The sequence below is a fragment of the Sylvia atricapilla genome, chromosome 14, assembly GCF_009819655.1.
Source record: "Sylvia atricapilla isolate bSylAtr1 chromosome 14, bSylAtr1.pri, whole genome shotgun sequence".
Lineage (NCBI taxonomy): Eukaryota > Metazoa > Chordata > Aves > Passeriformes > Sylviidae > Sylvia > Sylvia atricapilla.
This window is the reverse complement of record NC_089153.1, coordinates 18,227,027-18,247,490: the sequence shown is the minus strand read 5'-3', so window position 1 is coordinate 18,247,490 and position 20,464 is coordinate 18,227,027. Positions and strand designations below refer to the sequence as shown.

The following is a 20,464-nucleotide window of genomic DNA, read 5'->3' as shown; positions in this document are numbered from 1 at the left end:
GTAATTGTTTGGATTTTAATACTGAGTCTACGTTTCACTGATTTGCATTTAAATGTGTTGTCAGAGAACTTCCAGAAGTCTTTAATAAGAAGGCCGATTTGCATTTTAATGCGCACTTAAAGAATTTGAAGAAGTCTTTTCATGTGAGCTGTGTTATCTGAGGAAGGCTCACATGGAGGGGAATGAGAGATGCGCAAGTGTGACAAAAGTGCCGCTGTGAGACAGCGCAGCCTCGCTGGGCTGGGGAGAGAAATCCTCTCGCTGCTTAAAGGGAGAGCTGCAAGGGGCTGGGGGCTGAGGGGCAGCTCCGGGCGCTCCGAGGGACCTGCACTGGGGACAAAGCCCTCCCAGGGCCGGGCTGGAGCTGCCAAGCCCCCAGCTGGTGCCAAGGCTCACGGGCACTGCCCTGCAAGGGGAGGGACAGGCTGCTCCAGCCCCTTCACCTTGGCCTTGCTCAGGGGGCGTTTGTGCGTGTCTGCAGATCATCCCGACAGAAAACTGAACTGCTGCACTGCTCTTTGTGTTCTCAGCTGAGCAGCAAACTACTTAAAGTTACAGAATACCCTGAGTTGGAAGGGACCCACAAGGATCATCAAAGTCCATCTCCTGGCCCTGCACAGGACAACCACAGGACTGGATCTTGTGTGTTTCCAGACTATGAGAACAGGCACTGGACCTACCCTCTACAAAACCCCTCCAAATTCGGTTTATCCTGAAAGTAAACCAGGTCAAAACTCCACACAGAAATACCCAAAGCAGCTGATTTGGGCCATTCCAGCTGGGAGCACAGTTCAAACCCTACCTGCCCTCCAAGGCAGCCTCCTGTGCCCCTCGGGCAGAGCTGCCCCGTGGCCCAGGGCTGGGCTGGGCTGTGCTGGGCTGGGTTAGGCTGGGCTGGGCTGTGCTGGGCTGGGTTAGGCTGGGCTGGGCTGGGTTAGGCTGGGCTGGGTTAGGCTGGGCTGGGTTAGGATGGGCTGGGCTGTGCTGGGCTGGGTTAGGCTGGGCTGGGCTGGGCTGTGCTGGGTTAGGCTGGACTGGGTTAGGATGGGCTGGGTTAGGCTGGGCTGGGCTGGGTTAGGCTGGGCTGGGTTAGGCTGGGCTGGGCTGGGTTAGGCTGGGCTGGGTTAGGCTGGGCTGGGCTGGGTTAGGCTGGGCTGGGTTAGGCTGGGCTGGGCTGGGCTGGGCTGGGCTGGGCTGGGCTGGGCTGGGCTGGGCTGGGTTAGGCTGGGCTGCGTTAGGCTGGGCTGGGTTAGGCTGGACTGGGCTGGGTTAGGCTGGACTGGGTTAGGCTGGACTGGGTTAGGCTGGGCTGGACTGGGCTGGGTTAGGCTGGACTGGGTTAGGATGAGCTGGGTTAGGCTGGGCTGGGTTAGGCTGGGCTGGGTTAGGCTGGACTGGGTTAGGCTGGGCTGGGCTGGGCTGGGTAAGGCTGGACTGGGTTAGGATGGGCTGGGCTGGGTTAGGCTGGACTGGGTTAGGCTGGGCTGGGTTAGGCTGGACTGGGTTAGGCTGGGCTGGGCTGGGCTGGGTAAGGCTGGGCTGGGTTAGGCTGGGCTGGCACCCCCGGCTGTGCCCCCCGAGGGCTGGGCTGGGCTGCAGGGTCAGCAGGGGCCGCTGCCAGCCAGAGATGGGGCAGGCTGAGCTCAGGGAAGGACCGGAGGCACCCGAAGGCTCCCGAGGGGTTGAGCTCAGCTCTGAGAGCCCCGGGGCTGCAGGAGCTCTGTCCTGCTGCTGAACAAACGCATGGCTGAGCCATCTATCAAAAATAAATGACTTGGGGAAACAAAGCCCGTTATTTTTAGAGGATGAATCCTTCCCTCTTCAGTTCACATAACTTCACTGTACCCAGTGACTCGGGCTGTGACTCCACGTCCCTGCTGGTGCTGGCACTGGGGAGACACTGCTGTCCCCTGCCCTGGCACTGCTGCCCTGCCACTGCTGCCACCTGCAATGGCACTGCTGTCCCCAGCCCTGGCACTGCTGCCCTGGCACTGCTGCCACCTGCAATGGCACTGCTGTCCCCAGCCCTGCCACTGCTGTCCCCAGCCCTGGCACTGCCATGGAGCTGGGCAGGGACTGCAGTGCCCAGGGCTGGCCTCTGCACCCTCCCTGCCCCAGCCTGGGCAAAACAGAGCTCAGCCCTGCCCTGTGCTCCCCAGGGCGGGCTGCAAGTTCAATCAGAGTAAGGTTGGAAACATCATCAAGGCCAACCTTTGCTGAATCACAGAAATCAGAATATTCCGAGCTGGAAGTGACCCACAAGGATCATCCTGTCCAAGCCTTGAGAGGATGTCCCACCCACAAGAGCCTTGGCATCACTAGCACCTTGCTGTGCCCAGCTGAGCCAACACCAGGGCCAAATGTGGACATATAAAATCTATATGAATACACGGAAATATGTCCCACATGTCCAGCTGCTGCCAGGCCCAGCCACCCTCCTGCAGAGCCCTGAGCAGCCCATACCCCACAGCGCAATCCAAAGGCAAAAGCTGCAATTATCAAACACAGCCATAGGCAGGGAGGCAGCACCATAATTAGAGAAAGCAAAGCGGCTACTTCAGAGTTTCCATTCCATAACACATAATTGGTACATAAGTGAGAGTGTTTGTGTGTTTACTCAGAGCAGGGTCACCTACTGCTGTCACTGAACAAAGCTGTCACGGGCTTTAGATGGAATAGGCTTCTGCTGCTTAAGCCAATTATTTTCTCACCAGAGATCAGAGCATCAATAAAAACCAACAAATAAACCAATTCTGATCAGCTGAAATATTGGTTATGTGGGGGTTTGTTGTATTTTTCCTGCAATAAACAAAGCCAGTGTCACATCCACACGGCCCTGGCAGCTCCTGGGCTGCTCCTGAGCCTGCCCTGAGCTTTGTCCCCATCCAGCCGCCCAAAGCCCAGGGCGTGGAGGGGAAAGCACAGTGACAGGACAAGGCTGTGTCACCCTCTGTTTAACCAAGGCCCAAAACCAAGGGGACATTCCCCTGCTGTAGAAAGCAGAGCTGGTCTTGGTGGTTCTGGGATGGCCACAGTGACACAAGTGTTACTTGGCATGTTGTTGTCAGGTGTGCAATGCACACCTACCCAAACTTCAGCTACAAAGGCTGAAAACCCCACAAAGGTCTCAATGGAAACCCCACAAATGTCTCACTGAAAACCCCACGAAGGTCTCACTGAAAACCCCATCAGGCTCTCACTGAAAACCCCACAAAGGTCTCACTGAAAACCCCATCAGGGTCTCACTGAAAACCCCACAAAGGTCTCACTGAAAACCCCATCAGGGTCTCACTGAAAACCCCATCAGGGTCTCACTGAAAACCCCACAAAGGTCTCACTGAAAACCCCACAAAGGTCTCACTGAAAACCCCATAAAGATCTCACTGAAAACCCGACAAAGGTCTCACTGGAAACCCCACAAAGGTCTCACTGGAAACCCCATCAGGGTCTCACTGGAAACCCCATCAGGGTCTCACTGGAAACCCCACAAAGGTCTCACTGAAAACCCCACAAAGCTCTCACTGAAAACCCCATCAGGGTCTCACTGGAAACCCCATCAGGGTCTCACTGAAATGAATTTAGCCCCTCTGATGGATGGTGGATGGGCTCAGCAGTCCCGGTGCTGCTGCCACAGACAGATTCATCCCTTTCTCCTCAGGACCTCGTGGCTGGAGCACACCAGCTCCAGGGCTGGGAGTGAGGGCTGGTCACATGGATCCAGCTGCTCTGGGGACATCTGGGCCGTGTCCCTGTCCTGCAGAAGGGACCTGTCCTGTGGGAGGCTGGATCCAGGTGGACGTGTTCAGCACAGCTCAGTAAAGATGTGACTCCTGTACATCCAAACTGCTTCTGGCAAACGGTGTCACTCTGCATTTGTCAGGTGGGTGAGCCTGCAGTGGCTGAGACCCGACGTGGCACTGAGCAGGACAGGACAGGACAGGACAGGACAGGGCAGGACAGGACAGGGCAGGGCAGGACAGGACAGGGCAGGACAGGACAGGGCAGGGCAGGACAGGGCAGGGCAGGGCAGGGCAGGACAGGACAGGACAGGGCAGGGCAGGACAGGGCAGGGCAGGGCAGGACAGGACAGGACAGGACAGGACAGGGCAGGACAGGACCGGACAGGACAGGACAGGACAGGACAGGGCAGGGCAGGACAGGACAGGACAGGACAGGACAGGGCAGGGCAGGACAGGACAGGGCAGGACAGGACAGGACAGGACAGGACAGGACAGGACAGGACAGGGCAGGGCAGGACAGGACAGGGCAGGGCAGGACAGGACAGGACAGGACAGGACAGGACAGGACAGGGCAGGGCAGGACAGGACAGGACAGGACAGGACAGGACAGGACAGGACAGGACAGGGCAGGACAGGGCAGGACAGGACAGAACAGGACAGGACAGGACAGGACAGGGCAGGACAGGGCAGGAGAGGACAGGGCAGGGCAGGACAGGACAGGGCAGGGCAGGAGAGGACAGGACAGGGCAGGAGAGGACAGGACAGGACAGGACAGGACAGGGCAGGACAGGACAGGGCAGGGCAGGGCAGGACAGGACAGGACAGGACAGGACAGGGCAGGACAGGGCAGGACAGGACAGGACAGGGCAGGACAGGGCAGGAGAGGACAGGACAGGACAGGGCAGGACAGGACAGGGCAGGACAGGACAGGGCAGGGCAGGGCAGGGCAGGGCAGGGCAGGGCAGGACAGGAGAGGACAGGACAGGACAGGACAGGAGAGGACAGGACAGGACAGGACAGGAGAGGACAGGGCAGGACAGGGCAGGACAGGACAGGGCAGGACAGGACAGGAGAGGACAGGGCAGGACAGGGCAGGACAGGACAGGGCAGGACAGGACAGGGCAGGACAGGACAGGGCAGGACAGGGCAGGAGAGGACAGGACAGGACAGGGCAGGGCAGGACAAGAGAGGACAGGGCAGGGCAGGACCAGCTGTGCCAGCCTAGCCACTGAGAGCAGTGCAGCCATGCAGTGCATACAGCAATGCAGCACAGCCCTGCAGCACACACAGCAGTGCAGCACAGCCCTGCAGCACACACAGCAGTGCAGCACAGCCCTGCAGCACACACTGCCCAGGCCTCCTCGTTTGCATTCCCAGCTGGGAGGAGAAGCTTTGGGTTGGAGCTGCAGCCCCAGCCCAGCTCCCTCCTGGGCCTGCTGGAACACAGGGACAGGGACATGGGGACACTCCCCACCAGCCCAGGGACAGGGACAGGGACAGGGACATGGGGACACTCCCCACCAGCCCAGGGACAGGAACAGGGACAGGGACACAGGGACACTCCCCACCAGCCCAGGGACAGGAACAGGACCCAGGGGGAACCCCCTTTTCTGAGGGGCTCTGGGAATCTCCCTGCCTTGGGTCTCCTCTCCGCACTGGGCTCAGTGTGGCCGACAGGGATCACCAGGCACTGGCCACTGCCCACAGCAGCACTGACAAATACAAGCCAAGCCTTACACAAGGCCTCTTCAGAGGAAATACAATTTTCCCCCACGAAACATTCTTTAAGGTTTATCTTAATCTCTTCTTTTCAGTCAGTGCATCCCTTGGGAATAAGCACATTAAACCACTGATGATCTGTACAAGCAAGGAAAGGCATTACAGTGCCATTATCAATACAAGCCAATTTAAAACCCTTCCAATATTTGGGCAAGAGCTACGGCACCGTTGCAAACAAAATCTCTGATCACTTTTTCAAACAATATTTAATCTGTCCTATAGCCACGGCTGGTAAAAGCTGCATCTGCAAACACAAAATAGTCTGGGACTGAGGCTGTCACTCCAGCTGAGCAAACACTTCCCCGTGTCTCTGATATTCCACTTATTATTCCATTCACTTGACTCACCAAAACATCCTGCTGATTATTCCTGGCAGGGTCAGGGGCAGGGAATTTGGGTACAGGAGATTCGCAGAGGACACCTGGAATTCAGTTCTGTTTTCTCTGGCAGAGGGATGGACGCTGATTTCAGGCTGGCTGCATCCCAAGGCACGGGGATGGAGACGCAGGGATGTGTGGGAAGGGCTGAGGGGACAGGGATCCCACGGGCACAGTGGGCAGGGCTGTGTGCACAGGGAATGAGGGATGGATGGGGAGGATGCAGCAGCCCAGGCCCACCTCTGCCCATGGCCCAGCCTTCTGGGTCAAGGTCATTGCCCCAGGATAATTATGGAAAGCACTAATTACCAGAAGTAGGTGGGAGGTGGTTTGTTGTGCTCCAGGGGATCCCAAAAGCCCAAGCCATCAGCGTGGCTGCCCCAGTGAGAGGGGACATTCCAGCCCTGCAGGGATGTCTCCCAGCCTTTGGAGATGTGGCCCAGCATCCCTGAGCCTTCCTCTGCAGCCCCTGCACCCTCCAACCCCTTCACATCTGCACCACTTTCCCGGGGAGCAGAAAAAACGGGAATTGAGGGCCCTGAGCAGGGGGTGGGATCAGGAGAGCCCGGGTCCTCCATCCCATTCCCAGCCCTGCTGCCTCTGAAGGGTGGGAGCAGAGCCACCACAGCTCCGTGGGCTTCGGCAGCGAGAGCTGTGCTGGCACATTTGCATGCAGGAGAGAGGACGAGTGTTGGCAGCAGGCACGAGGGAGGAATAGCTGAACCTGATCCCCCCACACCTGCTGCCTTTGCCCTTGGCCATGTGTTTGTGGGGTTGGTGGGCCCCTGCCCTGCAGCCCAGCTCCAGGACGGACACGGGGAATGCACCGAGGACAGGGAACAGACCAAGATTTCTCTCTGCTGGCGCAGGCACTCGGCCACAGCCAGACCTCAGCCACGTGTTCCTTGGTAGAGTGAGCTGGGCAGACACTTCCCCAGTGCTTCCACCCCTGGGAAATGTTGTTTTCCCCAGTCTGCAGGTCTCAAACACCTCCAGCTTGTTTCGGCTGCGGGAAGCTCTGGGGCTCTGCTGCTCTCTGCATTGGGCTCTAAATCAAACACCAACAGCAGCTGGCAGCAGCTCCCCGTGAGCAGCTGCACAGAGCACAGCTCCTGCAGGAGCAGCTCCGTGTGCCATGTCACACCTCAGCCCTCCCAGGAGGTGCCACCGGCGCAGCCCCAGCAGGGACAGAGCCAAAACACAGCCCAGGCTGGCACGGGGGGGACGGGGAGCTCCTGGGACCTCCCTGAGCGGGGGACAGGGGCAGCAGGCTGGGAAATGCACACAGCTGCTCTGTGCCAAACACCCAGGCCTCTGCTTGAAAATTAGTGCTGCGTGGTGGCTGTAAAATATTCAGGTGGACATCAATAATTTGTAGCAGTACACGTATTTTCCTTCTATAAAAAATGAAACGAGCTCATAAATTATGACAAAAACACAACGCCGTGTTTCATGACAGGGTTAGATAATCCCATCCTTACTGGGTAAAAGGGGGGTCAGCCTGGGTTTGTTCCAGTGCAGCCAGGAGCAGGAACCTGCCCTGCCCTCCTCAGCCCCGGGCTGTGCAAGGCAAGGGTTGGGATTAAAAAGGACCTGCCTGCCCCGGCACAGGGACACTCCTTCCAGGGAAGGGCTGAGCACATGGGAGCAGTAAATAAAACAGACAGAGGGAAGGTTTGGGCAGAAATTGGGCTGTTTCAGTCTGTTGTTCCACAGAAAAGAGATCCTGAGGCTTGTTCCTGTGCACAGACACAAACACACGCAGGGAAAGAAGAAATGACAAGCGGAGCAGTAACAACAATAGTCAGAGAGTAATTTGTTCTTAACCTGTTCAAAATAAAAATAACTGGTGAACAAGTTCACTCCTCGGACCATCTGCATCTCATAAGCATAAGTTAAAATCCTGACACCATCTGTTCCATCGGAATTTGAATGCCTCACCAATGTGCCAGTTCCCAGCGCTGCAGCAAGGACAGCAGCCCCCTCACTCCCCAAGCCTCCTGCTGGGGCTGCCCTGAGCTGGAGGGGAACGGCCTGAGCCAGCTCAGGGCACAGCAAACCAGGCTTTCTTCTCCCCAGCGTGGGGAGAGCAGCCCCAGGCACCAGCAGCACCCCAGGAGCCCTCACAGCCCCAGTGGAAATGTGGGCAGGATGTCTGAACAGTAAAAGGTGAACAGAAAAAAAAAAATCCTCGGGGTTCTCATGGAATATATTTTGTTCTCCACAGCAGCACCCATTTGCCGTCCTGCAGAGTCAGCGGCATGTGCAGCCCTTTCAGGAGGGATCAGCCCTTCAGGAGAGATCAGAGGACAGGTCAGCCCTTCCAAAGGGAAACCAGCCCTTCCAAAGGGAAACCAGCCCTTCCAAAGGGAAACCAGCCCTTCCAAAGGGAGACCAGCCCTTCCAAAGGGAAACCAGCCCTTCCAAAGGGAGATCAGACCTTCCAAAGGGAGACCAGCCCTTCAGGTGGGATCAGCCCTTCAGGAGGGATCAGAGGACAGGTCAGCCCTTCCAGGAGGGATCAGCCCTTCCAGGAGGGATCAGCCCTTCAGGAGGAATCAGCCCTTCAGGAGGGATCACAGGAGAGATCAGCCCTTCCAGGATGGATCAGCCCTTCCAAAGGGAGATCAGCCCTTCCAGGAGGGATCACAGGAGAGATCAGCCCTTCCATGAGGGATCAGCCCTTGCAGTGCAGACCCATCACCACCGTGGGGAAGGTCCAGTCCCCTGGCACCAGCCTGTGCTCTGTCCCTCTGCTCCTCTGCCAGGCACAGCCACACTCACCTCCCTGACTCTGCTTGTGATGACAAAGAGATGCTGAGACCCCAGCCAGAGCCAGAGTATTGTGAAATCAGGTATAAGTTTGGATTCAGTGGCAAAAATTGTCCTGTGAAGTGTCTAAAAAACCCTACTTCACTAAATTAGCCCAGCAAGATTTATCCTGTCTTTTAATTAATCATTACTAGAGAGGCTGTTGAAAGTCTTTGCATATTTTTTATTGGTCCTAGTGGGAAGAAATCCATTTTAAAATGGAAATTAATATATATCTGCATGGCCTTCTTCAGTAATTTTTTTTTGCTTAGCAATATTGTAGCGTTACAAACCATACATCATGTCCTGTGCTGCTCAGAATCAATTTTCTTCACGGAGGAAAACCAGAAATGTGCTCCCTCACCACTGCAGGATATAAAGTGAGTGAAGCTGAGGGAGGGAAGAGAGGCAAAAACACAACCAAGCAAGTAAATCTTACAGACGTAGCCCATATCCATTTTTTCCTGATCAATGGAACTATGTAGGCATGTTCACAAAATTTAATTAAGTTCTGTTCCCCAAGAAATCCATGTGCAATGTTTCCCTGCAATTATTTATTTACTATCTGCCGTGTAGCTTTTAGCTTTCCCCAGGAGAGTGCTGCAGTTCCGCTGCATTTCCATCAGCAGAGGCTGCCCAAGGGCTCTGGGGGAGGGTTTGCTCTTCCCTCACTGCCTGAGGCTTGGCTGTCCTCTTGCAGAGGAAATCTGGGAATGTTTTTAGACTTCAGCATCACGAGTCACAGAACCGGGGATGGATTGGGCTGCAAGGGACCTTAAAGCCACCCAGTGCCACCCCTGCCATGGGCGGGGACTGCAAGGGCACCCTTGGGTCTCGCTGGAGCTTTTCTGCCCCAGGCTGGAGCTCTGCTGGTGTTTGTACCAAAGCCATGGCAGAAGCAGGAAAAGCCAAGCTGAGCTGGAGGCCAGGCTGCTCTGCCCTGGGAGCCAGGGCTCCTGCCTGCTCACTGCCAGCCTCGCCTGCATCCTACAGCTGCTGTGCTGGTCCCACAGGCTGCTGAGCTCCGGCAGTGGATTTGTGTGGGCCTGCCACAGGCAGAGCAGGGATGAAACCATCCCAAGACAGGAACAGAGCAGCCTCAGGCAGCCCTGGCTCCCCTGGTTTCCCTGCTCAACCAGAGAGGCAGTGGAGATGCTCAGGGAGAGGTGGGCAGATCTGTCACCCTCCCACAGCAGCAGGGCCTGGCTGCCAACGTGCCACCTGCCTCCTTCCAGCCTGCTGGGACTCGTGGGCTGCTGCAGGCAAGGGAGGCAATTATTGACACTCTCCACTGGATCAGCTCCAGTCCCCCGAGCCTCAGCACAGCAAAGATTATCTGGCCTTCTCAAACCCAGAAAACGAGTGCCAAGTGAACACTGGTCTTCCTAGGAACGAGTATTTTGAAGATTTAGGAATGGAAATAGGATAGAGCAGGGTTTGGTCCTCCCCACCACTGACCTCCACTAGATCTGGGAGCTGGGCTCTCCCCAGCACTGGGGATGTCACTGAGTTGTGAAAACTCTTCCCACAGACCAAACCTAAATGAACTTTTCAATCCCTCTGCACGAAATGGCACCTCCTGACTTCTGCCTTCACCTCCAGGACTCTAAAGCAGCAGATTCTTTAATCAAGCCTTTACCAGTGAAAGCATTTTTATCAGCATCCTTATTGAAATGTTCTTTGTCTAGAGGAGGGAAGCCACAGAGGTTTGTGTCTGCAGCCTCTGCTCTGAGGGAAGGATTTAATCCTCACACAATACAAGTGCATCGACTTGAGAGAAGAGAGGGTTTGTTCTCCTGAATGCTCACAAATTAATGAAATCAAGGATACCTGGGAACTGCTCCTCTCCCACAGAAAGGAGAGGTTTTGCATCCCGGTGATTGTGGCTGTGCCGGGAGGGTGAAGGGCCCCGTGGGCTGGGTCAAACGGTGCCCAAGGGAACTTCCCCAGGCCTGGGGACAAAACCTCCCTGAGCAGGAGCCTGTGGCTCAGGAGGTGATGGCAGGATGGAGCCAAGGTCACCGTGTGCAGTGACAGTGGGCTGGGGCCGAGGTGGGGATGGGCACAGCGGGGACTCCATGGGCTGGGAGGGATTTTCCAGCCTCAGGGATCCCAGGACTCCGGCACTGTGACACTGTGCCACCATCAAACTCCTGAGACAGAGGGAACCCAACCTCCAGGAAGTTTTCAGCAGCATTTTTCCAGCAGTGACCTCTGAAGGAAGGGCAGCTGCACTAGAGCAGAGCAGATTAAATCCATCCCCTGGGCCCCAGGGAGAGATTTCAGCCTCTCCAAAGAGACAGCCCCCATGGGAGCACACACTGCCAGGGCAGGGCTGCACAAAGCTCTGCACTGGGGCAGCTCTGCTGGGCTCAGCACAGCTCCTGCCACTAACCCGAGCTCCCCAGAGCTGCTCCTCTGCCTATAAATACAACAGCAACGAGAAAGGGCATCAATAACGTCATAAATAGAATTATTTATGCATAAAAATTATGTTACCACTGACCACCGCTGGACCATTAATTCAGACACAGAATTCCCTCTGCAATTCCACGGGAGGACAATGGTCATTTATTTTCCCCACAATTATGCTGCAGCATCAAACCAAAGGAAAAAGCAGCAGGAGCCTCTGGGGGCCCAGTTCCCTGCACTGACTGATGGTCAGGAGAGGAAACCAAAGGAAACCAAAGCCAACACGCTTTTAGCACAAGCAGTAACTCCTCAAATTCCTTGCTATTGATACTGTTAGATCAATGGGGTTTGAGGTCTTCAGTGAGGCCCCTCAGTGTTTCCCCTCCACTCACCTGCCACACGAGGCCATGGCACTGAGAGAAAATTCTCCTCCAGCTGTCCATGAAAGAGCCTCGGGGCAGAGTTAGTGTAAGTGGTGGTCAAAAATCACATTTTATGGCAGCATTAAAGGGCAGCTTGGCAATAAGGCACGTTCACCTCCTGCCTGGGGATCAGCCTCTGAGATCCTCCGTGGGACCTGCGTGTGTTTGCCCACACCAGGAAAGCTCTGAGCTGAGAGAAATCCAGTGGCATTCCCTCTGGAGGAGCACAAACACCTTCCCAAACTCTCTGCTGCTGTGGTCTTTCCTCACTCAAGCTTTGCTTGGAGTTTTTGGCTTTGAAAATATTTAAAGTGCAAAATTCAGTCAAAATCAGCATGTTCCACTGGGTTCTATTTCAGCCTGATTTAATTCCGCTGTAAAAATACACTCTGATTCAGTTTGATGGAAATTCAATCTGAAGTCCTGAAATGAGTCTCCTCCAAAATATGCAGAGAGGGTTGTTTTTTTTTCTCTAAAGTTGACTTTGAGGCCCTGGCCCAAGCCTGGAGGCAGGAGGGCAGTGCTGGGTCTGCTCCCAGCTGCAGCCCCTGCTCAGCTCCGGGGTGGTGGGAGCTCCCTCAGGCTGCTGCTGCCCCCAGACCGTTCCAGGAGCCCTCCCCAGGGCTCAGGATCGTTCTCCTCCTTGCAATTCAGTGTCTGGGGGTGTTGTGCTCACTCTTCAACAGCACAGCAGCAGAACTCCCAGGATGGATTGCAAACCAGGACGGCCACAGTTCTCACTTTGTTTCTGCTGGAGGAGTCTTTCAGCTGCCCTAACAGCTAATCAATGAGCCCCTGGAAATCGTTCATCATGTCGTTAGGAGATTCAGAGGCAGCGCGGGGAAATCTGTAACGCGAGTGATGTATGAACAGCTCCGGGATGGGGAGGGGTCACCAGGGTCACCCTCCAACTGACCAATTTACATTCCCACACCGCTTGGAGCAGCTACTGAAATGCAGAACAATTCTAACAGCTGCAGACTCCTGGCTCTCCTTCAAACACCTCCAGACAGCTGACCTAGCAAGCTGCTTGGGGAAAACTGAGGAGAAGAGCCCACCCAGGCTCTGCTGGGCGTTCTCCACCTCATTCACCCCGCTGGCAGAGACAAGGGACAATCACTCCAAGGGACATTCCTGCCAAGGGACATTCCCTCCAGAAGTCACAGAATTGTAGGACCATGGAATGGTTGGGTGGGAAGTCCTGTCACCCTGGTAAAAAGTCCCTCTCTGGTAAAGAGGCCCCAGTCAGGTCCATGAGTCGGGGTAACAGCAGGCTCCTGCCCTGAGCCAGGCAGGGACATGTCACCTGAGCTCCTGTATGACAGCTGAGCCCTCAGAGCAGCCCTGCATGACCCAGGAGCCGTCCCAGGCGTTCAGCACTTCCCAAACGCTCTGAACACCTCCCTCCCTCACCCCAGCACATCTGCAGCTCGAGCTCCACTGCTCCTGAAGCCCCGGGAGCAGCACTGGGAGGGCTGACAAAACCAGAATTAACTGGAGCCCGTCCGAAAGCAGCAGGGGAATCACTGCCACAGGATCCTTGGTCTGGCCAGCTCAGGCTGCATTACACCTCGGTGACAACTGAAGTGATTCCACCAGCCTAAAGCACTGTGGTCTGTCTTCTTCCTCCGCAAAAAATACAATTCTGAGCAAGAAAGCTCAAAGAAAAAAATGGTTTTTCTTTCTGTGTGCAAAGATGTAATTTAGATTTTACTTCGTGTCTCCATATTTATTGTACGTTAGGTTTGAACTTGAAGAGCCGAAAAAAAAAAAAGAGGAGAAACTGAGAAAATATCGTGGTTACAAAATTAAACAAATCCAGGATGGCTGGACAGAAAAAACCCAACCTGCTGCAAGGAAGTGTTTGTCTGTGTGCACAATATGTTGCCGGTACTTATTGAGCAGCAAATCTTGGGTTGTGTTTTCTTATTTACACTCCTTCACTCTGGTTCTGTTTTCCTCAGACCCACAGCTACATTCCAGCAAACCCTGGGAAAGGCCAGCCCCGGGCAGGCTCAGGAGCTGCACAGAGGGGCACAGCCCAGGGCCGTGGGGCAGGACTGGGCACCCGGGGCAGCAGGGCTGGCATCCCCTGGCACTCCCTGTCCCCTCTTGGCATTCCCTGTCCCCTCTTGGCATTCCCTGTCCCCTCCCAGCCATTTCCTGCCATTCCCTGTCCCGTCCCAGCCATTCCCTGTCCCCTTCCCTGCCATTCCCTGTCCCCTCCCTGCCATTCACTGCCATTCCCTGTCCCCTCCCTGCCATTCCCTGTCCCCTCTTGGCATTCCCTGTCCCCTCTCTGCATTCCCTGTCCCCTCCCTGCCATTCCCTGTCCCCTCCCTGCCATTCCCTGCCATTCCCCGTCCCCTCCCTGGCACTCCCTGTCCCCTCCCTGCATTCCCTGTCCCCTCCCTGCCATTCCCTGCCATTCCCTGTCCCCTCCCTGGCACTCCCTGTCCCCTCCCTGGCCCACGGTGCTGCCAGCACAGCAAACCCTGCCCCGCTGCCCAGACGGGGCTCTGGGCCCTCGTGTGCTGCTCCTGGCAAACAGCCAGCTCAAGGCTGAGCTTTCAAATACATCGATTTTTATTTTTTCCCCCCCTAAATGCCAGCCCTCCTTGGTTAATCCTTTAGTCATTACGGTCTTTTTCTGGATCACAGAGCAGCAGCAGCACTGCGAGTGCCCCGGGGAGGCCGTGTCTCCAGCCCCTGCCTGCTGGCCCTGCGGCAGCCCTGGTGGCTGGGGACAGTGGGGACGTGCCCACAGCGGTGCCCACGGCTCCACCTGGCCCCAGGGGAGGGTCTGCAGTGCCCCTGGCACAGTGCCCTGCCCTCCTGGCAGCCTGGGGAGAGAGGGAAAACACAAACTGCAGCCACAAGCTGCTCAACACCTCTGCAGGCACTGCTGGTTCATCTCCCCTGAGCCCTAAACCCAACCAACTCTTCAGTCGAGGTTTGCTTTGCTTACTCACTGAGCAGCAGATTCTCGGCCTAATGTGACAATCAGATTTGACACAACTGGCTCCCAATAAATAACAGCATTTCTCATCTATGGAGTAACTCCAATCAACAACTCGACAGGTTTTTTGGTCTCCCCTGACAAATGGGGAGAGCAAAAAGCTCGGAGCAAGGTCCTGCAGCCACGGACAGACTGACAGACCTGGCTGGCTGCAGCCCCAGCACCTGCAGATGATCACCCTGGTGAGAGGCTTGGCTTTGGCAAGAGGAACCAGAGGCATGGATGATGACAATAATTACCTGGAAACAGAAACATCTCCTGTCAGCGGGGAAGAAGCTTGCATTATTCATGGGATTAGACTTCATTTTGCTTGCTTTGGGGTCATTTTGATCTCCACTGATTTAAAACCAGACAGCAGCAGCCCCTGGATCATGTGACATTATTGGTTTAAAGAGATCTGGGTGATGTTCCTCTCCCACATCTTGCCCGTTTGACAGCACAGCTGTGGGTGTCACTGCTCCGTTTTGTGAGTCAAATTTCTGCCACACAAAGAATTTATGAGTCAGTGGTAGGCACATCAGTATGGGATCCTTTAGCTCAGTCACACACACACTGACAGGCCCCAGCTGGCTGCAGCAATCCCAAATGGATCCTCTTGGAAAACAGCCCCCAGGATTCTCGCAGGGAATGGTGTCCAGTGGACAGGCAGAGGGGGATATCACCTGGCCTTTTCCCTTCCTCCTGCACACCCCCACCCGGGGGGATTCAGCTCTTCACCCCAGGACACTGTGAAGCCTCACAAACACTCACACACACCCCTGCACATCAGCCTGCTGCAGTGCCCCTGGCCAGCTCTGCTCAGAGCAGGTGAGGCCCCAGCACCCAAAGGGCTCCGGGGTGAGCAGAGCCAGCACGGGGCTGCAGGAGCATCACCCACCCGTGAGTGGCCTCCAGAGCTGCAGCACCAGGGACGTCTCCCATTCCCTCTGCACATCTGCAGGTGCCTGGGCTGCTGCCGGGGTGCAGCTGTGCCAGGGAAGGCTCCACCACGTCACACCAAGCCTTTCAGCCCTTCCCAGAGAGAAGGGACACGGCTCCAGGGTGTTGGGGCACTGGGCACGTGACATGGGGCTGACAGGCAGCTTGGTGCCATGCCATGCCATGCCATGCCATGCCAGGCCAGCCCGTGTCACAGCTGCCCCACAGGCACAGGCACACACATCCTGCTGTGTCACAGTGCTGCTGGCAGCAGCTCAGGCCTTCTCCCTTCCCACGCTGCTGCTCTGCTCTCCTGACACGTGCAGCGTGTCACCCACTGCTGCCAGCGCTGGGGGGCTGGAAGGGGGCAGAGGGCTGCTTTGTGGGTTCTGCAGGAGAGCAGCCACAGCCCAGGAACGGGGCCAGGCTGTGCAGGGCTGGGCCAGCCCAGCTGCTGCCACTGCCCCCAGCACCGCTGTCACCAGGTGCTCAAGTGCTGTTCAGTCCATCGCATGGTAGGGGCTGAGGACAGGGGAAAATGAAGACCCAAGCAGAGGCTGTTCGCCCTCCTCAGAAATGAGGGAGTTTGGCAATGAGGTTTTACTTTAAGATCATTAAAGCAAGAGTTGGAGGGAACCCACAAAATGGTTCTGGTCAGAAATCCAGCCACAGCCAGTAGAAAATTCAGAATTAATAAAAGAAATGTCTTCTATTCTAAATGCCAGTAGAAATGTCTTTGCAATAGTGGAAACTGGAGGGAAAGGAAAGGCAGGAGCAGCCCCTCAGCTCTTACCCTGCCTCACCTCCTGTGAGCAGGAGGCCAGAAGTGCCCAGTCCCCACCCCTGCAGGAGCTGGGTGTCACAGAACTCCCCAGAGATGGCTCCATTGCCCCATCCCAGCCTGTCCCCAAGCCCAGCAGTGCCCTGTCCCCACCCCTGCAGGAGCTGTGTGTCACAGACCTGTCCGGGGTGGCTGCCCTGCCCCATCCCAGCCTGTCCCCAAGCCCAGCAGTGCCCTGTGCCCACCCCTGCAGGAGCTGGGTGTCACAGAACTCCCCAGAGATGGCTCCCCTGGCCCATCCCAGCCTGTCCCCAAGCCCAGCAGTGCCCTGTGCCCACCCCTGCAGGAGCTGGGTGTCACAGAACTCCCCAGAGATGGCTCCCCTGGCCCATCTCAGCCTGTCCCCAAGCTCAGCAGTGCCCTGTCCCCACCCCTGCAGGAGCTGTGTGTCACAGACCTGTCCGGGGTGGCTGCCCTGGCCCATCCCAGCCTGTCCCCAAGCCCAGCCGTGCCCTGGCCCGTGTGGAGCTGGCTGGAGCCCAGCTGTGTCCCTGCTGTCCCCACGCCTGGCCAGGCTCTCCTCAGCCAACACTCGGGCTGCTGTGGCAGCAGATGCTGCAGGGCCCGTTTGGGGACAGGCCCGTTTGGGGACAGGCCCGTTTGGGGACAGGCTGCCCTCGGGGAGCACTCAGGCACTCCACACAGCCCTGGCAGCACGGGGCTGGGCCCTGGGGAAGAAAGGCTGTGCAGAACTGATGGTGCAGTGCTTCGGCAGCACACGCCGTACCCGGTGAGAGCTGCTCAGCTCACACCCCCTCCAGCCCATCTCAGCCACTGGCAGATGCATTTGCACATGGAAAATGTTCTTTATCTTCGTGCCAAGCACAGGCATTTACCTTCCCAGTGGTATTTGGAGCATAGAATGTACTTGGTGTATTGAAACACCATCCTTCCCTGTATTCTCCCTTCTTTGGAACTAATAACCCTTCTCCAGCTCGGAAGATTTCCCCTAAGAGGCCTTTCCCAGGAGCTCCTGAGCAGCCCTGCAAAGGCCACCCTGCCTCTGCCTCCCCAGCTGTGCCAGACACCTCCCAGCTTCAGCCCATTAACCTGCTCACAGCAGCTTGATGGATTAATGCTTACATAGCCACAGTTGGCAGCCCCTAAATAAATAATTCTGGCTGAGCAGCTGCAGAGGAGATGCCATCTTCCACTGCAAAGCCAGATGTCCATTTTATTGCTCCTCAAAGTTTCAGCTGAAACGGCTCTGGGACAAGTAGAATGAAATTATTCAGGAGACTTGAAGAGGGAATTCTTTTGGTCCCGGTGAATTCTGGAGCCTGCTGGCAGGTGCCTCAGCTGCAGGCAGCCCTGAGGGTGGGGCCAGGGCAGATCTGCAGCCAGAGCTCCATGGAGCAGCAGCAGGTGAACTGAACCAGCAGGCTGGGACAAGAAAGGCTCACCTGGCACCACTGTCTCTGAAAAATCCACCTCTGAAACTGAAACAGTGTCAACACCCCACAAAACTGATCAGAGCCAAATCCAAAGCTGAACTGGATAGAAATCATTCCAGGAACTTCAGTTGGATTTAACAGGCGAGAGAAGATTTTGTGACACCTGCTATGGACTTTGATTCTCCAGAATTTCTATGGTACCTCTCCTCTTGGTCCCTGCCCTGGCTGTAGTGAGGTGGGAGCAGTGAGCAATCCTTGAAGGTAAAATTTGAGATATATAAAATTCAGGAGTCTGTGTTTGCTAATTCAGGGAAAACCTACGTTCATCCTCTCTTCAATTAGCAGAGGCCATTGTGCCTATAAAACACAATTTTTCCTTACTTTAAATATAAATGCCAGCACAATTTGTTCTAATCCAGTTCTTTACCTACATTAATTCTCCTCCTAGAACTTGTACAAGACACTGTAATTTCAAGCAGAAGCTTCTTAATAACACAAATAATCTATCCCTGTTGGAATATAAGCGGATCCATGACCTTAGAACTATTTTGCTAAGAAATCCAGCTAGAAAACTAATTTTAAGTAAATCTACAGATGTCAAAAACCCAGATGGCTTTTCAGGATGCTAACTTAAGCTTCATTGCATAAGCAGATTAGGGCTGCCTGTTGAGCCCCACACAAGAGTAAATGGTGCTGAATCCACGGAATTACACCCGAACTGTTCCCTTCCTGACGCAGCTTCCATCGGAAACTTTTGTCAGCTCCCCACGCCAGGAGCCTGCTCACTGTGAGCACCACACCCAGGGCAGCAGCTCTGCGTTATCCCTCCATCCCTCTATCCCTCTGTCCCTCTGTCCCTCTGTCCCTCTGTCCCTCTGTCCCTCTGTCCCTCCATCCTTCTATCCCTCTGTCCCTCTGTCCCTCTGTCCCTCCATACTTCTGTCCCTCTGTCCCTCTATCCCTCTATCCCTCTGTCCTTCTGTCTCTGTCCCTCTGTCCCTCTGTCCCTCTCCCAAGGCCACTGGCCAAAGCAGCCCCTGGTTACACTGCTGGACGGGGTAACTGTTCCATCCTTCCCCCTCCTCAGATGAAGATGGAGGCGAACAGCCTCCCGAACCCCGCGGATGTCTCAGCCCGGCAGCCGTGGAATGATTTGCTGGCACAGAGCGGCAGGACCCGGCCCAGCCCGGCGTCCCCACGGGTAACCAGCCCGTACCGGGGATCGGCTCCCGGGCTGGTGAGCGCTGGGGCGGCTCAGCGCAGCGGCGGCTCCGCTGTGGCTGCGGGAGGCAGGGCACACAGCGCCCCGGGAGAGGACACTCGCTTCTCCGGGGCCGTGTTGTGTAACGGGGCCCTGCCCTGTGTGCTCCGAGCCTCATTCCAGGGCGCTGCAGCTGCCTCTGGGAGCGCCCCGCTGGCAGAGGGATGGCCCCGCGTTCTCCCGTCCCCGCGCGGAGCCGTGTCAGCGCTGCTGACGGATGGCCGGGCTGCCCGCCGCGGTGATCACCGAGCCGCTAGCGATCACCTTTGCAAAGCGAAGCCCGGTGGAAGGTTTTCTGTCAGGAACCCCGCAGCGCTCGCACGCTCGGTTCGGTGTCCCGGGAAACGCGCCCGAACCCGGCCGCTGCCCGACAGCGGCACCGCGTCCTGCGGGCACGGGCACGGCGCTTTCGGCAGTCTGTGCTGCCACCTAGGCAGGCCCGGCCCCGCTCCGCCCGGGCTGCCGGGGAGGGGACAGTGCGGCCGGGTGTGCGGGCCGAGGTGCGGAGCCCGGCCGGGCAGGGAGCGGCCGCAGCCCCGCCGCGCCGCCGCCGCCGAGGCTACTTACGGTAGAAGACGTATTCCGTGTAGCTGGACCACACCTTGTCGTCCGTGTACTGGTTGACGAAGGAAGCCGTCACCGAGGAGTTACAGGCCACCATGTGGAATCCACACTCGGACAACATGTCAAAAGCCCTCTCCAGGTGCTTGAACTTGAGATAAACCTGGAGGTGTACCTTTCCGGAGCCCTGTCCGGGTCTCTGCTTCATTCAAACTTTCTCCAAAAAACCTCTTGACCAAAGAAATCCTCCCACAAACCAAAATCCTCGGGACCCTCCTGAATTTGGCGTCTGCCTGGCTCTCCCTGCCGATAGTGCAGGAGCCTCGGTAGCCGATGGTGATGAATCCCCACTTGCGGTCCGGCGGCAGCAGCGACGAGGGGGACAGATTCTGGTGTCGCTGCCCTGGGACACCTCCTCGTAGTCACTGTGGCAATAATCGTCAGGGCTTTGCTTGCTGTCGTCGGGAGTCAGGAGCTTGACCAGTCCGGGAGCTGGAAGTACTCAGCCTCCCTCCTGAGCCTCCCCTTCTCCGGGAAGTGGTCGGGCAGAAACCACCTGCTTGTCCCTGAGATAGTCCAGAATGTAGCGGAAAAGGAAACCGTCTCTGTCGATGAAGAACCTTCCCTTGAGTCCTTGGCCAGATCGTTGGCCGTGTCTCTCTTTGGGGTGAACATTTTCCAGAGCAGGGAGTGCGGGGTGCCCACCAGGGTGGAGTGGCGAGTGAAGTAAACCTGGCCGCCCACGTTGAGCTCCACCACCTCGGGGAAGGAGTGCAGGCCCCGTGCCCTGCTCCGGCCAGGGAGGTAAGTCCTGCAGTTGCCACTTAGAGCCATGGTAGTTTAAACTGGAAATCAGCAGCACGGAGAAGCAGGACTATCAATCACATCGGAGGGTAGAATAAGGCTCCCGATATTAAGGAGAAACAAGG

General features: G+C 56.4%; 1 protein-coding gene across 1 annotated transcript in view; it reads right to left on the bottom strand.

Annotated features, from left to right (window-relative positions):
- Window positions 1–20,464, bottom strand: part of KCTD16 (potassium channel tetramerization domain containing 16) — a 57,389-nt gene extending 36,925 nt beyond the window's left edge. The window contains 7 exon segments of the mRNA XM_066329440.1: window positions 19,542–19,697; window positions 19,700–19,738; window positions 19,741–19,911; window positions 19,914–20,018; window positions 20,021–20,084; window positions 20,086–20,165; window positions 20,168–20,464. Coding sequence (XP_066185537.1) covers window positions 19,542–19,697; window positions 19,700–19,738; window positions 19,741–19,911; window positions 19,914–20,018; window positions 20,021–20,084; window positions 20,086–20,165; window positions 20,168–20,369 — 817 coding nt within the window. The 5' untranslated portion in view covers window positions 20,370–20,464.